Source organism: Schistocerca cancellata, chromosome 4 (assembly GCF_023864275.1).
Source record: "Schistocerca cancellata isolate TAMUIC-IGC-003103 chromosome 4, iqSchCanc2.1, whole genome shotgun sequence".
In the NCBI taxonomy this organism is placed as follows: domain Eukaryota; kingdom Metazoa; phylum Arthropoda; class Insecta; order Orthoptera; family Acrididae; genus Schistocerca; species Schistocerca cancellata.
The window spans coordinates 826,822,625-826,841,005 of NC_064629.1; the positions used below are offsets into that span (position 1 = coordinate 826,822,625).

At 40.1% G+C, this 18,381-nt stretch overlaps 1 protein-coding gene across 2 annotated transcripts in view; it reads right to left on the bottom strand.

Annotated features, from left to right (window-relative positions):
• Positions 1-448: 448 nt before the first annotated feature.
• The window catches only part of LOC126184873 (phosphatidylinositol 5-phosphate 4-kinase type-2 alpha), a 100,578-nt gene continuing 82,645 nt past the window's right edge, over positions 449-18,381 (bottom strand). Inside the window, exons 6-9 of one of the 2 annotated variants that reach the window (XM_049927496.1) lie at positions 16,546-16,714; positions 8,735-9,035; positions 8,383-8,595; positions 449-3,648 (exon numbers count right to left, since the gene is read on the bottom strand). In XM_049927496.1, coding sequence (XP_049783453.1) covers positions 8,408-8,595; positions 8,735-9,035; positions 16,546-16,714 — 658 coding nt within the window. In that variant the 3' untranslated portion in view covers positions 449-3,648; positions 8,383-8,407. Of the gene's footprint in view, positions 3,652-8,382; positions 8,596-8,734; positions 9,036-16,545; positions 16,715-18,381 lie in introns of both variants that reach the window. The other variant, XM_049927497.1, reaches the window with a different exon arrangement.

Sequence of the window (18,381 nt, forward strand, 5' to 3'; positions counted from 1 at the left end):
TGAATTCTTCAGAAGCTATGCCATTTTGCCACATCCTTGTATCAGAATTGTGTAAGAACTTATTAAAGAGCAAGTGCCTGTATTATGTTTCCAAACTTCAGTTTCATTTCTACAATTTCACTTGAGATCCACATGATCAAACTTGGTACAAGACATTTAGCATATCAACAGTTGCATACAAGGATTATGCATCTATCCATTCTGTCTTCACAGAATGGACATGAACTTTGTGAAAACAGAATTTTTACAAGCATAACATTAGTAAAAAAAATTAATTAACAAGAAAAAATAAAATTGCTTAAATGATTATAAATATGGGGTAAAGAAATAAATATCTTTGAATTCATTATAGCATTGCTTCTAAAGACACAGAAATATAATTCCTCCTAAGACATTAGAGTTCCTTTCTTTAATGATAGTGTAAAGGAAATACTTGAAATCAGAGTGGTGAAAAATTCTTCCACTATTAATTTATTGAACAGTGTTCTCAGTCTGTTGTTCATTAAGTACTTTCCATTGAAGACATACTAAAATTTCTCCAACTGTTCACATTTCGTTGGCAAATAACATACAAAATACTATTACAGTGATTGACATAAAATCAGTATACAAACTTTGTAAAACAAATAACTAACAAGAAATGTCAATATTTATTAAACGACAAACAGGTCTGTATTATGTAATTACAGATAATTACAAAACACAGAGGCAATGACCTCATGAGGATCACAAAAAGCATCTGTAATTACACAATGTGTTACACAAATTATGTACCATGAGACAGAAGTAGTTGTGACATTGGCATTTACAATTTTCTGTGTTCAATATCAACATACTGCATGTCTACAGGTGTTGCAGACTTACATGAAAACAAATTCAGTGAGCCTACTATCGGTGAAATGTCATTACGGCTGAGTCAAATTGTTTGAATTTTGGTCACCAAGTTTCTCAATTTCTTAACTATTTGAAAAAAAGTAAAGAAAAAGACAAAATATTGACAATATTCTCAAACTTTAGGAATTATGGATTCTTCTTCAAAATTCCCAACATTCCATCAACTTCTGTTAAACAAAAGAAATATGGACATCGATCTATATACTTGAAAAGTACAAGCTCTGCATAAAAATAAAAGAAACCATAAAAATAAAATAATTGCACTGTGGGTCTTGATTGTCATAAGTAACTCACAAAGTAATATAAGTCACATGCTTTTTCACTTATAGAACTTATAAAATGTGTAATAAGAAATATTTAGACTAGACAACAAAAAACAAAGTACACTTTGTCAATTTTCCACTTTGTAGAAGGCTCCTCCTTGAACCTTCTTACTTGTGCTCCAACCCTCTCCTTGCACCCTACCTCCTTCCCCCCCCCCTCCCCCCACCTCAGTTCCATTTCACTCTGATGTTACCCCTTGATCCTCTCTTCTCGATGCCTTCCCCCGCCTCTCTCTCTTTCTCTCTACACACACACACACACACACACACACACACACACACACAGACAGACAGAGAGAGAGAGAGAGAGAGAGAGAGAGAGAGAGAGAGAGAGAGACTGGGGAAAGGGGAGGGGGGGCTGCTTTAGCTACAGTTCAATAAAAGTGCCAGTGCTGGAACCCAGAAGAACAGCATCATCAATTTAAATGACAACGAATATGAGTCACATTCAATTTTTTTCTGAAAATACTCTCGTTCATTTTTAACTTTCTTGCCATGCTGATATTACAGAAGGTCTAACCAATATGTTATAAAGAAGCAGGAAAAGTACACCTTATTTTTGAGAAAGGCTGACCTGTCATTGTTATCAGCATCAGAAAATGTAGCTACAGCAACCCCCTTCAAACATCTGATGTAAAATTGTAGGACATTCAAGTCAGTCAGGAGTTTGTAACATGATTTTGCCAAATAAAGAAAGGCACTAGCAAATTATGAATTTGCTTTGAAAAAATTCTACGAGAATGTCACTGAAATACATAGAAAGAACTTTTTCATTGTGAACCTGTGTGATTTTAATTGTTGAATGACATCAGCTTTCTGTCTGGGCCATCTAAGATGAAATGATGCAACAGGCACTAGTTCTGGGCTCTACACTGTAGTCTCTTATCTGATCAATTACTTATCTCACATCAAAGAACTAAAAACTGAAGCATGTCTCCCATTTATTTTTTTAGGGTTTTGAAATTCTTCTGTATAAGAAGGAAGATTAGAGTAGAAGGTCCCATCAACAATGATGTCCTTAGAGACTGAGCACATGCTTGGACTGGGGAACAATGAGGAAGGAAATAAGACATGTCCTCTTCATATGAATAAAGACTTTAGGAAAGGACAGGAAATGTAAATCTGGAGGCCCATCAGGAATTTGAACTGCTCTCCTCCTCAATCCAAGTCCAGTTGCTAAACCATTGTCCCTCCTCACTCAATCCAATAAAAGAGCGATTCTTACTTGCCACACTACAACTCACACTTTTTACTTGCAAGAAACTTTAAATTCCTTTACTGCCCCATGCATCATTACTGGTGTAAATTCAGAAATGGATATAACTAAAAATATTGCCACATTAAATAACAATATGAAAACCATAACATTTAGTGAAAATACCTTGATTCACTCTTCAAAATAAATAAATTATTTTCCCATGTATAGAGGGGGAAGGGGTGGGGAGGAGGTAGTAGCACAAGTTAAATTACTTCCACTCAAAATCTCCATCAGAAACAAGTATAAAACACAATATCACTTGGCTACTATAGTTATAAATGAGCTATCACCAGTTCTAACAGGACTTTCAACTTTTATGGCATGCAGGAACCATCCTGCCAACTTTTACACTTCTATGCTTCCTTCACATAGAATGTTTCCATTTAACAGAACACAAGTTACTAAAAGGATGGATAACAAATAGAATACTGAGTTCAGTCCACTAACACACATTTAAAATTCAAATGATATCTGGGAAAATCATCACAAAATTATTTCTTGAACACTTGGAATTTCACACCTTCCTCCTCTGTTAAGAATACAAGAAATAATGAAAGAAAACAATTATGCTTCACACATCACTGTGATTTGAACATGAAGATGATGATGATAGTTTGATGATGATGATGATGATGATGATGATGATTAAATGGATACATATTACAGTGTATATCAAGATGCAGAAAAATATGGCCCTTTAATGTAGAAACTTTGTCCTGTTTGTGCATGATGTGATATGCAAAGATGTTAAAATCTGTTCACTGTCCATTAGCTACTGCATAAAAATGTGACATATTGTGCCAAGATTATAAATGTTATTCTAAAAGCATCACGGATGTCAAATAACAGCTTTTTAAAAATAAAAAGCTTAGTTATAAAACTGTCACTAACAACAAAACAAAAAACAAACATAATGCATTTTCACTTGAAAATATTTCTGGTACTTTAAAGACAGCCAAATTCAAGAGCAAAGACAATCTCCTCAGCTGTCAATCTATCTTCACTAATCTTTGGAAGTGCGTGCAGCACACAAGTCACTGGAAACACTATTAGCTAAGATATATGAAACTGTTCTTGCGTGATAGCTTCTAATGCACATCATAAGGCGATGTTTCAGATCTGTTGAACTATTTTTTTTTCTTAATTTTCTTTTTGAAGGCTCCCACAGGAAAACTGCTGAAAGCATAAAAATTGCAATTAGTGATGTATTAAACTACCATTTCATTCTCATAGAGAAAGATCAGAACACAATGACATAATCATTAGACACCTACAGTAAATTTAAATACACAAGAGGTAAAACACATTTCTTATACTGCTGCAAAAGTTACAATACTCTTAATTCAATTGAACTCTGTAAAAATCAATATTTTATCTCAACCAGAAGAAAGGTCTAGCAATGACAGCAATGCTGTAAAGTGTCGTATTTTTGAGAGAAATGAAATAATATGTATACCCTTTTATTGGCTGACTTGTTGCACAAGTCGGTGGCTCAGTGGTAAAATGTCATGGGATTTTTATCTGTCACTTATCACTTCTTTCTCCACTGGCAATTTTTGTTAATGCAAAAAATGCTGAGTTGTACACTAGTTTAGAATCCATGTTAAACTTAGGTCCTCCTGTAAATGGTTGGTTAAGTCAATTCAGAGGTCAGGGGAAGCAATGACCCAATAGCTCTAATAGGTCCACGATTAGTAAAGCACTGTGGTGTGCAAACCAACCTTCAGGTTAATGTCAGCTTCACTTTTCTTTTTTATCCTGATCAATACACCTCTCCAGAAATACAGAACAGGTGGAAATACTGATGCCCTGTGGTCCCGTGTGTGTGTGTGTGTGTGTGTGTGTGTGTGTGTGTGTGTGTGGAGGGGGGGGGGGGCGTACGTGCACTATACTCCAAGTATTTCTGAACATACTGTCATTTTGCCTGGCACACAATTTTCTTGGGTGGGGTAGCAAATAACGAAGGTAACAGAAAGGACAGACAAAATTGTGTATATGAAAATACGCTGATATGAAGCCTGGCATTGCTTTCAGAAAACAATAAACAAAGTTTGCATGTTAGTTACAACCAACCCAACACAACAGGGTATTTCAAAGAGGTAACTTTCTCACTTCAAATTAGCTTTTCACTCACTGAAGACAACTGTCACCTCTCTTCTCCTATACAGGTGAACCAAAACTCATGCACTCAGATGAAACATCACAGTACCTTACATACAAACAGTACAAATACACCTATAAGAAAATTTCATCCTGTGCATATTTTCAGTAGGAAATGGAGGCCAAAGAATGGCAGTTTGGCAACATTACACTTACACATATGACAACTCTCTTCATTCAATACTGTGTAGCTGTGCTGCTCAGTACAGTGAACAGAGTTTTGCATTAGAGGACTCAAGGTTTGGATTTTGGGACTATGTCCAATTTTTATAAATTTTTTGTTTTCTAATTTTGATCTGGCCAATAATGCTGTAATATACATTGTTTCTCAAGCAATATAAATCCTACAACTAGTTTTTCGAACAGTGAACACAACAATTGTTGGTCAGAAATTTTCATGAGGGATAATAGTCATTCTGAAATAAATTACTAGTCATAAGACAGTAATAACTACAAAACTTATCAATGTGGAGAAGTTAAACATACATACTACATTCTGTAAGAACAGCCAGTTGTAATACTTTAAATACGCTATCAGCGATAGCACATCTCTCGCAAAATGTATTTAGTCTTCAGAGTAGAGGCTCAAAGCGACATTCTTGTGATTCACTCGATCATGCTTCTCAGAATTCTTCACAACACAGTTGCATCCACAGTTACAAGATCAACATGGAAGTGTGCTACCACTTCCTGGGAGCGGCCCCTCATGAATACTGCTGCATATTTCTTCTGAAGTGTGCAGGTGTGCCATTGTATTTGAAATACAAGCTCTGTTGAACATGAAGTGGAATGTATTCTACTGCTTTGAGCAAATTGTTTGTGAGAACTGAACGATGTCTTCACTCAGTGCTCTGGAAATATGTAGGGATATAAGATACTGTCTCCCAATATTCAGGCCCATATGTTGATGCTAAAACAGACCTATTATTGATGGCTGCTGGTGTCATGGGGATTGTAGGGTTTGTTCATACAGAAGATACCGTGTTGTGTAAATGCAGATTCATCAGACCATATTACAATTGCTATGAAGTTATTCTTGCCTCCCTGTAGTTGTTAGAGCTATTCACAAAACTGTGAACTTCAGGATACTGGTTCTGCATTAACAAACAATGATGGGGCAGGGGGGAGGGGGAGGGGGAGGGGGGAAGCCCTGCAACACATCAACAACCATGTACTCTAAGACATGCAGTTGCCTTGCTGCTTCACACATACACTACTGGCCATTAAAATTGCTACACCAAGAAGAACTGCAGATGATAAACGGGTATTCATTAGACAAATATATTATACTAGAACTGACATGTGATTACATTTTCACGCAATTTGGGTGCATAGATCCTGAGAAATCAGTACCCAGAACAACCACCTCTGGCCATAATAACGGCCTTGATACGCCTGGGCATTGAGTCAAACAGAGCTTGGATGGAGTGTACAGGAACAGCTGCCTATGCAGCTGCAACACAATAGCACAGTTCATCAAGAGTAGTAACTGGCGTATTGTGACAAGCCAGGTGCTTGGCCACCATTGACCAGACGTTTTCAATTGGCGAGAAATCGGGAGAATGTCCTGCAACATGCAGTCGTGCATTATCCTGCTGAAATGTAGGGTTTTGCAGAGATCGAATGAAGGGTAGAGCCACGGGTCGTAACATATATGAAATGTAATGTCCACTGTTCAAAGTGCCGTCAATGCGAACAAGAGGTGACCAAGACGTGTAACCAATGGCACTCCATACCATCACGCCGGTGATATGCCAATATGGTGATGACAAATACATGCTTCCAAAGTGCGTTCACCGCGATGTTGCCAAACACGGATGTGACCATCATGATGCTGTAAACAGAACCTGGATTCATCCGAAAAAATGACGTTTTGCCATTCGTGCAACCATGTTCATCGTTGAGTATACCATCGCAGGCGCTCCTGTCTGTGATGCAGCGTCAAGGGTAACTGCAGCCACGGTCTCTGAGCTGATAGTCCATGCTGCTGCAAATGTCGTCAAACTGTTCGTGCAGATGGTTGTTGTCTTGAAAACGTCCCCATCTGCTGACTCAGGGATTGAGACGTGGCTGCACGATTGGTTACAGCCATGCGGATAAGATGCCTGTCATCTCGACTGCTAGTGATACGAGGCAGTTGGGATCCAGCACGGCGTTTTGTATTACTCTCCTGAACGCACTGATTCTATATTCTGCTAACAGTCACTGGATCTCGACCAACGCGAGCAGCAATGTTGCGATACGATAAACCGCAATCGCGATAGGCTACAATCCAACCTTCAACAAAGTCAGAAAAGTGATGGTATGCATTTCTCCTCCTTACACGAGGCATCACAACAACGTTTCACCAGGCAACGCCGGTCAACTGCTGTTAGTGTATGAGAAATCGGTTGGAAACTATCCTCATGTCAGTACGTTGTAGGTGTCACCACAAGTGCCAACCTTGTCTGAATGCTCTGAAAAGCTAATCATTTGCATATCACAGCATCTTCTTCCTGTCGGTTAAATTTCGCGTCTGTAGCACGTCATCTTCGTGGTGTAGTAATTTTAATGGCCAGTAGTGTAGTTTGTTGAGGCTTTTGGTGTATAGCTTCTGTAACAGATTCTTCATCAGACAGACATAGACAACCTCTATTTAACGATGGTGGAAGGAGTGAACCTGTCTCTCAACAGCGAATCTCCTGACAATGAAACAAATTTTTGGCTGGATGACACTGATCAGGATACTTAGCAGCATTTTCACAGGCAATAACCCCAGCCTTGTTATCAGATGCACCGGGGGTCAAAAGAATGTTGATGGATTTGACATCTATGCATGCTATACTATCACCCATGCTGTTTTACAAAAAATGGCTGATGTTCTCAGCCGTGTCAACAAGCTGTATGTTTGAGTCACAGCTTGTGGAAACACTGCTTTTGTTCAGCATTATTAAACCCATCAATGTCATTCATGAAAGGATTGATTCTAATTGTTTATTTAGACTGGGGAAACAGCACAAGATTTTTCCAAGTATCCACTGATGTAGCCAATAATAATAATAATAATAATAATAATAGAATGGAAGAAATAATTTTCACTTGATGATGATGATGATGATGATATGATTATTATGAACTGAGTTTCATCATTTCCTGTGAAGGAGGTTGCTAGCCCCAATAGAGATGTTATGAAACAAAGAAATTTAATGGACATGAAAGTGGTGAGCATGACAGTTGGTACTACTACTTTGCGAGAAAGGGTATGACTGAAGCAAAAGAAAGCACTGCTGAAAATGGACCAGAAAGTATACGGGAGTGTAGTGCATGTAAGAAAACAGAGTAAACATTTAAAGGCAAAACATGTCTTTAAAAGTGGAATAATAAAAATGACTGTACATCATTCGACTCTGTCACAGACCTGAGCTGCCACAAGCTGCCCAATTCTCATTCCATACATGCATCTCTTCAGCCTTTGATAGGAGGGTTCTCAACATTGCTGCTTTGCCTATGTGAGAATAACAAAGTGCCAGTAATGGCAGTTAGTAGTGTCACCCTTAAAGATGGTGGCACAGAAAGCTCAAGCCTTTCATTCAAACTCATGCAATCTGAATGCCAATGGTATTTTACTTATTTTTCTGACTGAAGTCCAGTAGCACTTTAAAAAAAAAAGTTGCCTGGAAGAAGACCAAAGGAATTCTAAACATGTTAAAAACAGAAGTGACAAAGAAAACTTCACTGACATCAGTTGTGAAAACCATGAAAACTTACCGATGAAGGCTTGGTTTCTTGGCATTTACTCAATAGCTTTGCTCATGAAATCAATAAACCTCTTCCCATATTGCTCTGGATCACATGTTGATATGCCATCAACATTTGCTCCATATTTCACAGTTTTTGCAGCCTTAGCTGCCTGTTTCCTGACACCATAATGTGTTAACACATCAATCAGAGCCAGGAAATAAATTTCTTTAATGGGAGCACCTGTAAAGTAGAAATAAAGTTGCACATCATGAGCTCAATTAAAATGTAGGGTTTCACAAGCAGAGAAGTCTTAAACCCATATACAAATGACAAGAGAACTATTAAAAAAAGTACATACAAGGTAGGGAGGAACAGTTACCTTCTGAACTTGGTATGGCATATATATCCAACTCTGGTACAATTCCACCTTCATACTGAATACTTGACTCTCGCATAAGTGCCGCATGAGGCGAATCAGGCGGAGATGATAAAGGTCCCCATGCTCTGTCTCCAGTACCTTTCTCCACCGCTGATCCACTTTCGGAATCTTCATCCTCTTCCATGCCATTATTTTCTTCTTCTTCCTGATCTGTTCGTTCTCGATTTTCTTGTTCAGCCCTTGCACAGTCATGGATCCCAAGGAGTAGCGAATAGTCCATCAGATGCAGTTTTGTGAGAAACTGGAATCAGTAATAGGTATTTTACTTCCAAGCTAACAACATATCATCACAGCCAATAATTGTTTTTTAGGAACTTTTGCACGGTCACTCCATATCACTAATTTCATACACTTAAAATGTAAGAGAAATGCTGAAACATTCATTTGCGTAAGTAAAGCCTAAGAAAACTTTCTCACATTCGTAACTGCCAATTTTTCAATGACAATGAAGAACGTTTTTACTTGTTTGTTTTTATATGACTTTTTTGTTTGAAAGGCACGATAATATTTGTCAAAGAGTCACTCTTCTTTTATTTAAACTAGTAAATTGTAAAACAATACGTTAAAGGATCTGGAGACAAATTCATATGTACTAAGACTTTAATTAGTCATTCTTGTACAAATTTACAACAACCGTTGTCACTTTTTCTAAATATATCATCATATTTAGAGTTTATGTAATATTTTACATTTATATGTTATGTGGTAGAACAATATATCACTGTAACTATTATGAGTGAACGCATGGTATCGCCAGCTGTAAAATGTCACTTTCTACATAAGGTAGACCTCAACTGTTGTGTTTATGTATGTATATGAAGTGACTTGGTTTTGTTATCATATGCTAATGTACCATCCAGTAGAGTTACATTTTTAATTATTTTAGATTAAAAATGCAATAAAGAATTCCTTTCTCCTTTTTCTAAGTTTCACCCCACTCTGCAGACTCATTTGCTGCTTTGGCACACAGTTTGTACTGGCTTTGTATGTTACAATTTCAACTTCCTAATACACCTGTTAATGTATAAGGGGCAGTCAAATGAAAACGAGACAGATGGGAAAAATATGAGTAAACTGTTTATTATTATACTGTTTATTATTTCATAAGTAAACACCATAACAGTTAACACATTTATCCCACTGTGAGACAAGAAGGTCACTGTCTTCATGGATAAATGTTTGCTATCCCGGAGAGTGCCCCTTCATCTGAGGCAAACTGACAGTGATTAATGTCTTTCTTCAGGTAAGTCAAGTGCCCATCCAGTGACAGTTGATGTCTACCACTGACAGTGAGTACAGTGACTTACAACATGGTGTTAGTGACTATTAGTGTGACTATTAAATTGTGTGTGCTCACTCTTGGAACTGTTATGTCTGTTGTTTAATAATCTGATAATATGGCAATACTTTGGCACCTGTAAATACAAAATTTTTTAGGCTGTCATTTGTAAAAATATTTTTTATATGTCAGTAAGCCAAATATGAACTTGCTGTATCTTTGTTCTGTTTTTAGTAGGCTGCAGCTAAAAGTAGTGTGGAAGGCCAAAACTGTCCAACTGCGAAAGTTTTAATAAAGTGAATATGCAACAGCTGAGGAGGATACATTAAAGGTGCCTTTCAGAAAATATAAGGCTGTGGTCCTCCACATGAAGAGTATGATTTTTATTTAGTAGTAATCCTCATGAATAGAAGTAGGACAAGTTTCTCACCATGAAACTCTCATGGCTAGTTTCAGTTAGTCAAAGTGAAATTTTTTTTTTTTTTTTTTTTGAGAAAAAAGGTATTAGTAAAGCAATGAGACATGTATTTACACACCATGAAGATATCAAAGACTTAAGTAGGTCAGGAACATATGGCTGTTATAATATTTTGTTACAAATATAATCTTCAGGTATATGATTGACTAATTCAGCAAAAATGGCAGTTTGCAAAGAAGACTGAGTAATACAAGATGGAAATACGAATGTATATGTTCATATCTGCAATCAATATAATTAACACACCACCTTTGTAGAGGTTAACTAACTTTTCAGGTCACTAAAAGTTTAGTGTTTTTCTCATCAAAAAGGTAATCAATATCTACAAAGAAAATCTGAATGTTGGCTTAATGATTATTCATCTGGCATATTGGCCTATAGGTGTATTACTTTTGGGATGCTGGAAAACGCACACTGAATATAGAAAAGGTGAAAACCTAAATAAGTACTCTACAGCAGGGTGCATTGGTCCCTTACTCAGGTTCCATTTATCATAAATCTCTTGCACAGCCAAAGTCCCAAACAACTGGAAAAACGCAGGTGGCAACTATATATAATGAGTATAAAATAAAACACCCACAACATTGCAGACCAATAACTGTTACAACTATGTGCTGCAGAATTCTTGAACATATTCTAAGTCTGAATACAATAAATTTCCTTTACATAGTAAAGCTTCTGTCCACAGGCAGCAAAGATTTAGGAAGCATCGTTTGTGTGGAAGTCAGCTTGCACAATGCAGACTGTTAATGACAGTCCAAGCATACGGATTATGTTCCCAGATATGCAAGTGGCTCAAAGAGTTCTTAGGTAATAGAACCCAGTATGTTGCTCTAAATGTAGAAGATTGTAAGTTAATGCAGATGAGTAGGAAAAACCAACCAACAATGCTCAAATATAGCATTAGCAGTGTGCTGCTTGACACGGTCAAGTCGATTAAATATATGGGCATAACACTGGAAGGTAGTCTGAAATGGAATGAGCACATAACGAATGCAGTAGGGATGGTGAATGGCCAACTTTGCTTTATTTTGTAGAGCCACTACCATCTGTCTGCATCCATAGCCACGTGGTCAATGTGACAGACCCTTATGTGGGGGGAGGTGGGTTTGATTTGTGGTACTGTCAGGGATTTTTCCGTGGAGGGAGGACTGGCCTGGGGATCATGCAGCCTTGTGATGCCAATTACAAGATTTAAGAGCTAGCAGTTTCAAGGTCAAAACACTGACAATGGCAGGGACTGCGATGTGCTGACCTCACACCCCTCCGTACCGCATCTGATGATGAATGACTGAGGATGACACAGTGTTCAGTTGACTATCACACAGTCTTCAGAGCCTGATCATGTAGTTTCCTTTCCTTTGCCACTACTATTTTATGGACAAATTTGTGGGAATGTGGTGGCGAAATACCGCAGCAACCACTGGCTGCCAATGAATGCAGGGTGTTGGCATTCCCATTACAGTAACAGAGTTGTTGTTTTATTGTCAGACAGGTCACGCATCTCTTGATAAAACTTGCAAGTGGAGGATTAAGGCACGGTTTTTGTAGTACAGGCAAAGGGGTTTCTCCACTGACAGGTTTTAGTGGTACGGATGAAAAAGTGACTAGGAGCAGCACACTGGTATAACAGGGTGTCCTGGTATCCTGTGTAAACAGTTTTCATTTTAGAAGCAGATATTTTTGTAGTACTACCAAGATGTGGCGGCTGCACCAGATAAGGTACAACACGGGCAGCGTGTAACAGCTAGCTACAGTCACAAGCCCGGACCTCCGTCACTGCCACTGCCTGGTGTTAGTATAGTGCAGATGTGTGAGTAAAAATAAAGTATTTCATTTGATAGCCGAGTCTCTCTGGACCACAATGTGCCTGCAGCCCCACCTCAAGCCTCCATTTTATCCCATCCTACACCATAGCCACCCCACCAACCCCAGGGTCTGTTACATCCGGGAGAATTTTAGGGAAGGGTAACTGATATAAAAGAATCCACGTACACAACACAAATGTGACACCTTCTCACGTACTGCTTGAGTGCCTCAGATTCCCACCACGTTGGATTAAAGGAAGATGTCGAAGCCATTCGGTATGTTCAATCAACATGCAAGTATCATGGAGATGCTTCATGAACTCAAATAGGAATCCCTAAAGGGAAGATGACATACTGTTTGCAAAACACTACTGAGAAAATTTAGAGAATTGGCATTGGAAGCTGACTCCAGAATATTTCTACTGCTGTCAATGTACATTTCGCATAAGGAAAACGAAGTTAAGATAAGATAAGAAAAAATATGGGCCATACTGAGGCATATAGATAGCTATTTTTCCCTCACTCTATTTGCGAGTGAAACAAAAAGGCATTGACTACTAGTGGTACAAGGTACCCTCTGCCATGGTGGACTGGAAAGTACAAGGTCTGTTCAAAGAACTCCGGAACTTGGTCCACAAAATTTTTCTATGCTTACTTTTTACTCATTTAGGGTGTATATGAGGACAAGGAAAAAAAATTCCCTATTTTTCCTGGAATTCCCGGTTAAAAACACACTTTCTCCCGGATGAAAACACGTTTTTTCTGTGTTAAGTGACAGCATATTTTCCCTTATCAATCCTTTGAATGGTTATGCTTTTATACATGAGCCTAAAATTTCCCGGCTCTTTAGAAAATGAAACTCAGGGAAAAAGACACGTTTTGGAAATATCTTTGACATGCAGCAACATGTACACTGCATATTTTTGTATCACGAAAATATACATTGGAATTCCACCAAACACCGCATGTTACTTTCTGAATCATCGAAATTGAGATTGCGATGCGCTTTTGTAAGCCAGTCATAGCTCATGTCACGTGATCTTGCCAACCGATATTCAGAGCATAGGACACGTTATGTAGTCACCCAACAGCAACATCACTGAAATAGCATGAACACACAAACAGGGAATGTTAATACTTTAAATTAATATACATAGTATTGCTACAAGAAAAGCAGAAGCTTTCACATATATTATTGGTCTCTAAGGTTAATAAGCTGCAAGAGAAGCTAAGCTTTCGCATGTAATGTTGACCTTTTTGCACGTGCTACATTTTAAGATATATCACACAAATGTGCCACTAAAATTTTTAATAATGACATAAATGTCTGATCTTCATGGTTCAAAATTCTTCTAAATGGCTCATCATCAAGGAGTTGATTTTTAAATAAGAGTCAAAATGCTCTGTGATTTAATAAATTCATGGTACATTCTCACACATAGTTCAACTTGTTATTACAGTCAGTTGTTTACTTCCATTCTGGTAGTCTGAATCTATGGATTTTGCTAGTAATTATAACAATGCTGCTCATTCGCAAACCCAATCAAGCAAATAATCAGACAGTGATTGGCATTCATCCATTCAGCTTTACTCCGCTCAGATCGTATAGCCCCGTCCCCTTTTGTCTGCAGCAAGTTTATTTCTCGATGCGATGAGGATTTTCCTGACAGACATCATGTACACTATGCACACATTCAAATATCAACTTATGATTAATTCAGAAATTAACTTAAAATGTGTTCAAAACCCAACAGGGAAGCGTTTCAAAATCATATGAATAATCGATAGACAAACGTGCGCTGGACACTAGGCGATTTGTGAAACAAATTTTTTTCCTCAAGAATATGAATTTGGCGCCCCCTTTCCCTAGTAGCATCTAGCTGCTGGCTGTGACTGCTCGCACAGCCAACAGCCACATTCCTGTAGCCAAAAGTGGGAGAATCTACTTCTCAAACGCGACTCAACTGCGCATGCGCATGAGCCCGCTCGTAAATGCTAAAACGACTCTAAAGTAAATAGTTGTGACTTCACGCTCCTCGGAGGCAATTTGTTGTTTTGATGCATTGCATAGTTTCCCTAAAGCCTTTGACAGCTTTTGCTGTTGGCACACGCTTGCATGAGCACTGTGTCATTGTTGTATATGGCACATTTCTTTTGCAATTTAAGTTTTTCATTCTTTTTCTCTCGTTTTTGTTTTACTGTTGAAGTGTTATTCTGCAGTAGCGGTAATCAGTAATATCCTTTGTTAGAGTATCAGTTCATACCAGTCAAAATAAAAATTAACTGAAAACTAAAACAATGAATAATTCATGGAATTCTAAAAAATTCCTGGGTTTTTCCAGGTTTTCTCACGGATGAAAAAATTCCCAGGTTATTCCCGGTTGTCCTTGGCCGTATACACCCTATTATTGTGCACGGTCTCCTTCAAAGTATTCTCCTCCACAATTAATACACTGCTCCCAACACAGTCTTGGTACATCTCTTGCTGGATAGTGTGAAGTGCTGTCTGGGAATTTTCTTTTATCTCGTCTATTGTTACCAATCTTTGTCCTTTCAATGGGGTTTTCAACTTCAGTAATAAGAAAAGATTTCACAGGTGCCAGGTCTGGAGAGTGAGGAGGATGAGGCAGAACAGTGATTTCATGTTTTGTGCCACAGTCACACGCCAATAGGGATGAGTGTGCAGGTATGCTTTTACGATGCAAGAGCCATAAATTGTCTCACCACATTTCAGGCCATTTCCTTCTCACAATTATTTGCAGGCATTGCAACATGTCCCAATAGTACCATCGATTAACAGTTTGTCCCTGGGGCATGAATTCATGATGAACTAATCCTTAAATGTCAAAGCAAACTATCAGCACGGCTTTGACATTTGACTTGACTTGACCTGACCTGATGAGCTTTTTTTGGTCTTGGAGAACCTTCCCTGACCGACTGTGAAGACTGAAAGGGAGGAATGTGCAGGTGCATTATCGTGATGCAAGAGCCACGAATTGTCTCGCCACATTTCACATTTACTAGCAGGCATTGCAGCATGTCCCACACTGCTATCGATTAACAGCTTGTCCCTGTGGCACGAATTCATGACAAACTAATCCTTCAAAGTCAAAGAAAACTATCAGCATGGCTTTGACATTTGAGCTAACATGATGACCTTTTCTTGGTCTTTGAGAACCTTTCCTGAGCCATAGTGAAGAGTGAACCTTGGTCTCAGTATCATAACCGTAGACCCACATCTCATCACCAGTTTTGATTCTCTTAAGGAACATTTAGTTGTCATCTGCACAATACGAAAGCTCTTCACAGATTGAGAGGCGAATGTCTTGCTTATCTCGACTATGAGCCGTGGGACGAACCTGGTGTCAACATGATGCATTCCAGGATGCTGTCTCAGGATTTAATGATATGATCCAACAGAAATGTTACAATCTGCTCCTCTAACTCTGGCATCTTGAAATTCACAAATTGTGCAACACAACATTCTATTCAATACAGTACTGAACAATAACTAAAAGACATACAATGACGAAACTTACGGCAGTCACACATTAAATACAGGTGTGTGCAGGGATGCCACCCACAATTTGCTCCAACACAGAATTGGTGCAAAATTACGAATGTTCGGGAATTTTCTGAAAAGACTTCTTATATACAATACATATGTAGTTGTAATGGGAGAGGGAATGGAGATGTAGATCTAGTAGTAAGATTAAAATGGACAAAAAAGACAAAATGCATTTTTTTGTGGCTTCATGTAACTTCAGAAAAAGGTAACCTTTAAAATAATATAGCATATAATTCAGAATTATTTCACATAATTCAAACAGTATTTCCTAATTCAAAACAATTAGCTTCCCTTAAGGATGACATGATAGAATATCTATTCCCACTTTCCACACTACAACACAAGATGCAAAATACTATTGCCAATCTGACAACTGTTACATCCCAATCCTGAAATTAGTAGAGTGAGCAATACGTACTGCAGGCTCCTTTCATGGGTATTGCTTTTCAATATTAAGTCACAGAAACCTAAAAGATAAGCAGATTCCCCAATGAATCTGTTAATTTCAGCCTCAAAATTAAACATCGAGGAAAAAATCTCTCATAATTTTAGTAGTAAATGCAAGAACCAAATGTTCTGATAAATACATGGTAAAGTAGTAATATCAAAGAAAAGTACCTCAACATCTGCAGTTAGCGTTTCCAGCAATTTCTCTTTTGCATCATCACCAATGTAAATTTTCATCCCTTCTTTGACAAAATCATTATCTTTAAGTGTTGGCAAATCCTTTTCCCTTTCTTTGTCAGAGGCTTCTCGATCCACTGTGGAACCTTTCAAATCAAATTTCCTGGAAAAACAGGCACATATAACAGAAATCTATTTAAATTCACAAACCATCATCTGTGAGTATGTGATAACCATGACAACAACTACATTTACATTTTATGAAAGAATACATTAATTAGAAATATAAGATGGCTGTCCCCTCCATCCTACATTTTTCAGCTTTTTTTTTTGTCTTTTATGTATAAAAGAAGCAATTATTGTAGTAGAGAATGTAGGCAAAATCTGTTAAATAAGTCAGTTTTTAAAATCATAGTATGGGCACACATATTTATTTAAAGCAAAGATTCAAAGATGAGGGTATGAAACATGAAAAGGGAAACTAGAGTGGGAGGGCAGTGGGAGCTTGGGAGAAGGAAGAGGGGGGAGGGAAGGCTGTAGATGGTTGGGAGGTGGAGAAGGGGGAGGGAAGGAAGGAAGGAAGGAGGGAGGGAGGGAGGGAGGGAGGGAGGGGAGGGCTGTAAAGGAGAGGAAGGTGAAGGAGGGAGGGCTGTATAAGGTTGGGAGGTGGAAGAGGGAGGGAGATATGTACAAGTTAGGGCGGGGGTAGATGGATTGAATAATAAGTTGGAGAGAGGGGGAGCAGGAGGAAGGGGAAAGTGGGAGGGAGGGGAAAGTAGGAGGGAGGGGGAGTGCGAGACTGGGGGAAGTGGGAGGGAGGGATGAAGGGTGGAGTGCGAGGCTGGGGGAAGTGGGAGGGAGGGGGACGAGGGGTGTGCGAGGCTGGGGGAAGTGGGAGGGAGGGGGAGGGGGAGGGGGGAGTACGAGGCTGGGGGAAGTGGGAGGGAGTGGAGGGTGAGGGGGGAGTGCGAGGCTGGGAGGAGTGGGAGGGAGGGGGAGGGGGAGTGCGAGGCTGGGGGAGTGGGAGGGGGAGTGCGAGGCTGGGGGAGTGGGAGGGGGAGTGCAAGGCTGGGGGAGTGGGAGGGAGTGGGAGGGGGAGGGGGAGTGCAAGGCTGGGGGAGTGGGAGGGAGTGGGAGGGGGAGTGCAAGGCTGGGGGGAGTGGGAGGGAGGGGGAGAGGGAGTGAGAGGGAGGGGGAGTGTGCGAGGCTGGGGTAGATGGATTGAATAATAAGTTGGAGAGAGGGGGAGCAGGAGGAAGGGGAAAGTGGGAGGGAGGGGAAAGTAGGAGGGAGGGGGAGTGCGAGACTGGGGGAAGTGGGAGGGAGGGATGAGGGGTGGAGTGCGAGGCTGGGGGAAGTGGGAGGGAGGGGGACGAGGGGTGTGCGAGGCTGGGGGAAGTGGGAGGGAGGGGGAGGGGGAGGGGGGAGTACGAGGCTGGGGGAAGTGGGAGGGAGTGGAGGGTGAGGGGGGAGTGCGAGGCTGGGAGGAGTGGGAGGGAGGGGAGGGGGAGTGCGAGGCTGGGGGGAGTGGGAGGGGGAGTGCAAGGCTGGGGGAGTGGGAGGGGGAGTGCAAGGCTGGAGGAGTGGGAGGGAGTGGGAGGGGGAGTGCAAGGCTGGGGGGAGTGGGAGGGAGGGGGAGAGGGAGTGAGAGGGAGGGGGAGTGTGCGAGGCTGGGGGAGTGGGAGGGAGGGGGAGGGAGGAGTGCGAGGCTGGGGGGAGTGGGAGGGGGGAGTGCGAGGCTGGGGGGAGTGGGAGGGAGGGGGATGGGGGTCTGCGAGGCTGGGGGGAGTGGGAGGAAGGGGGAGGGGGTGGGAGGGAGGGGGAGTGGGA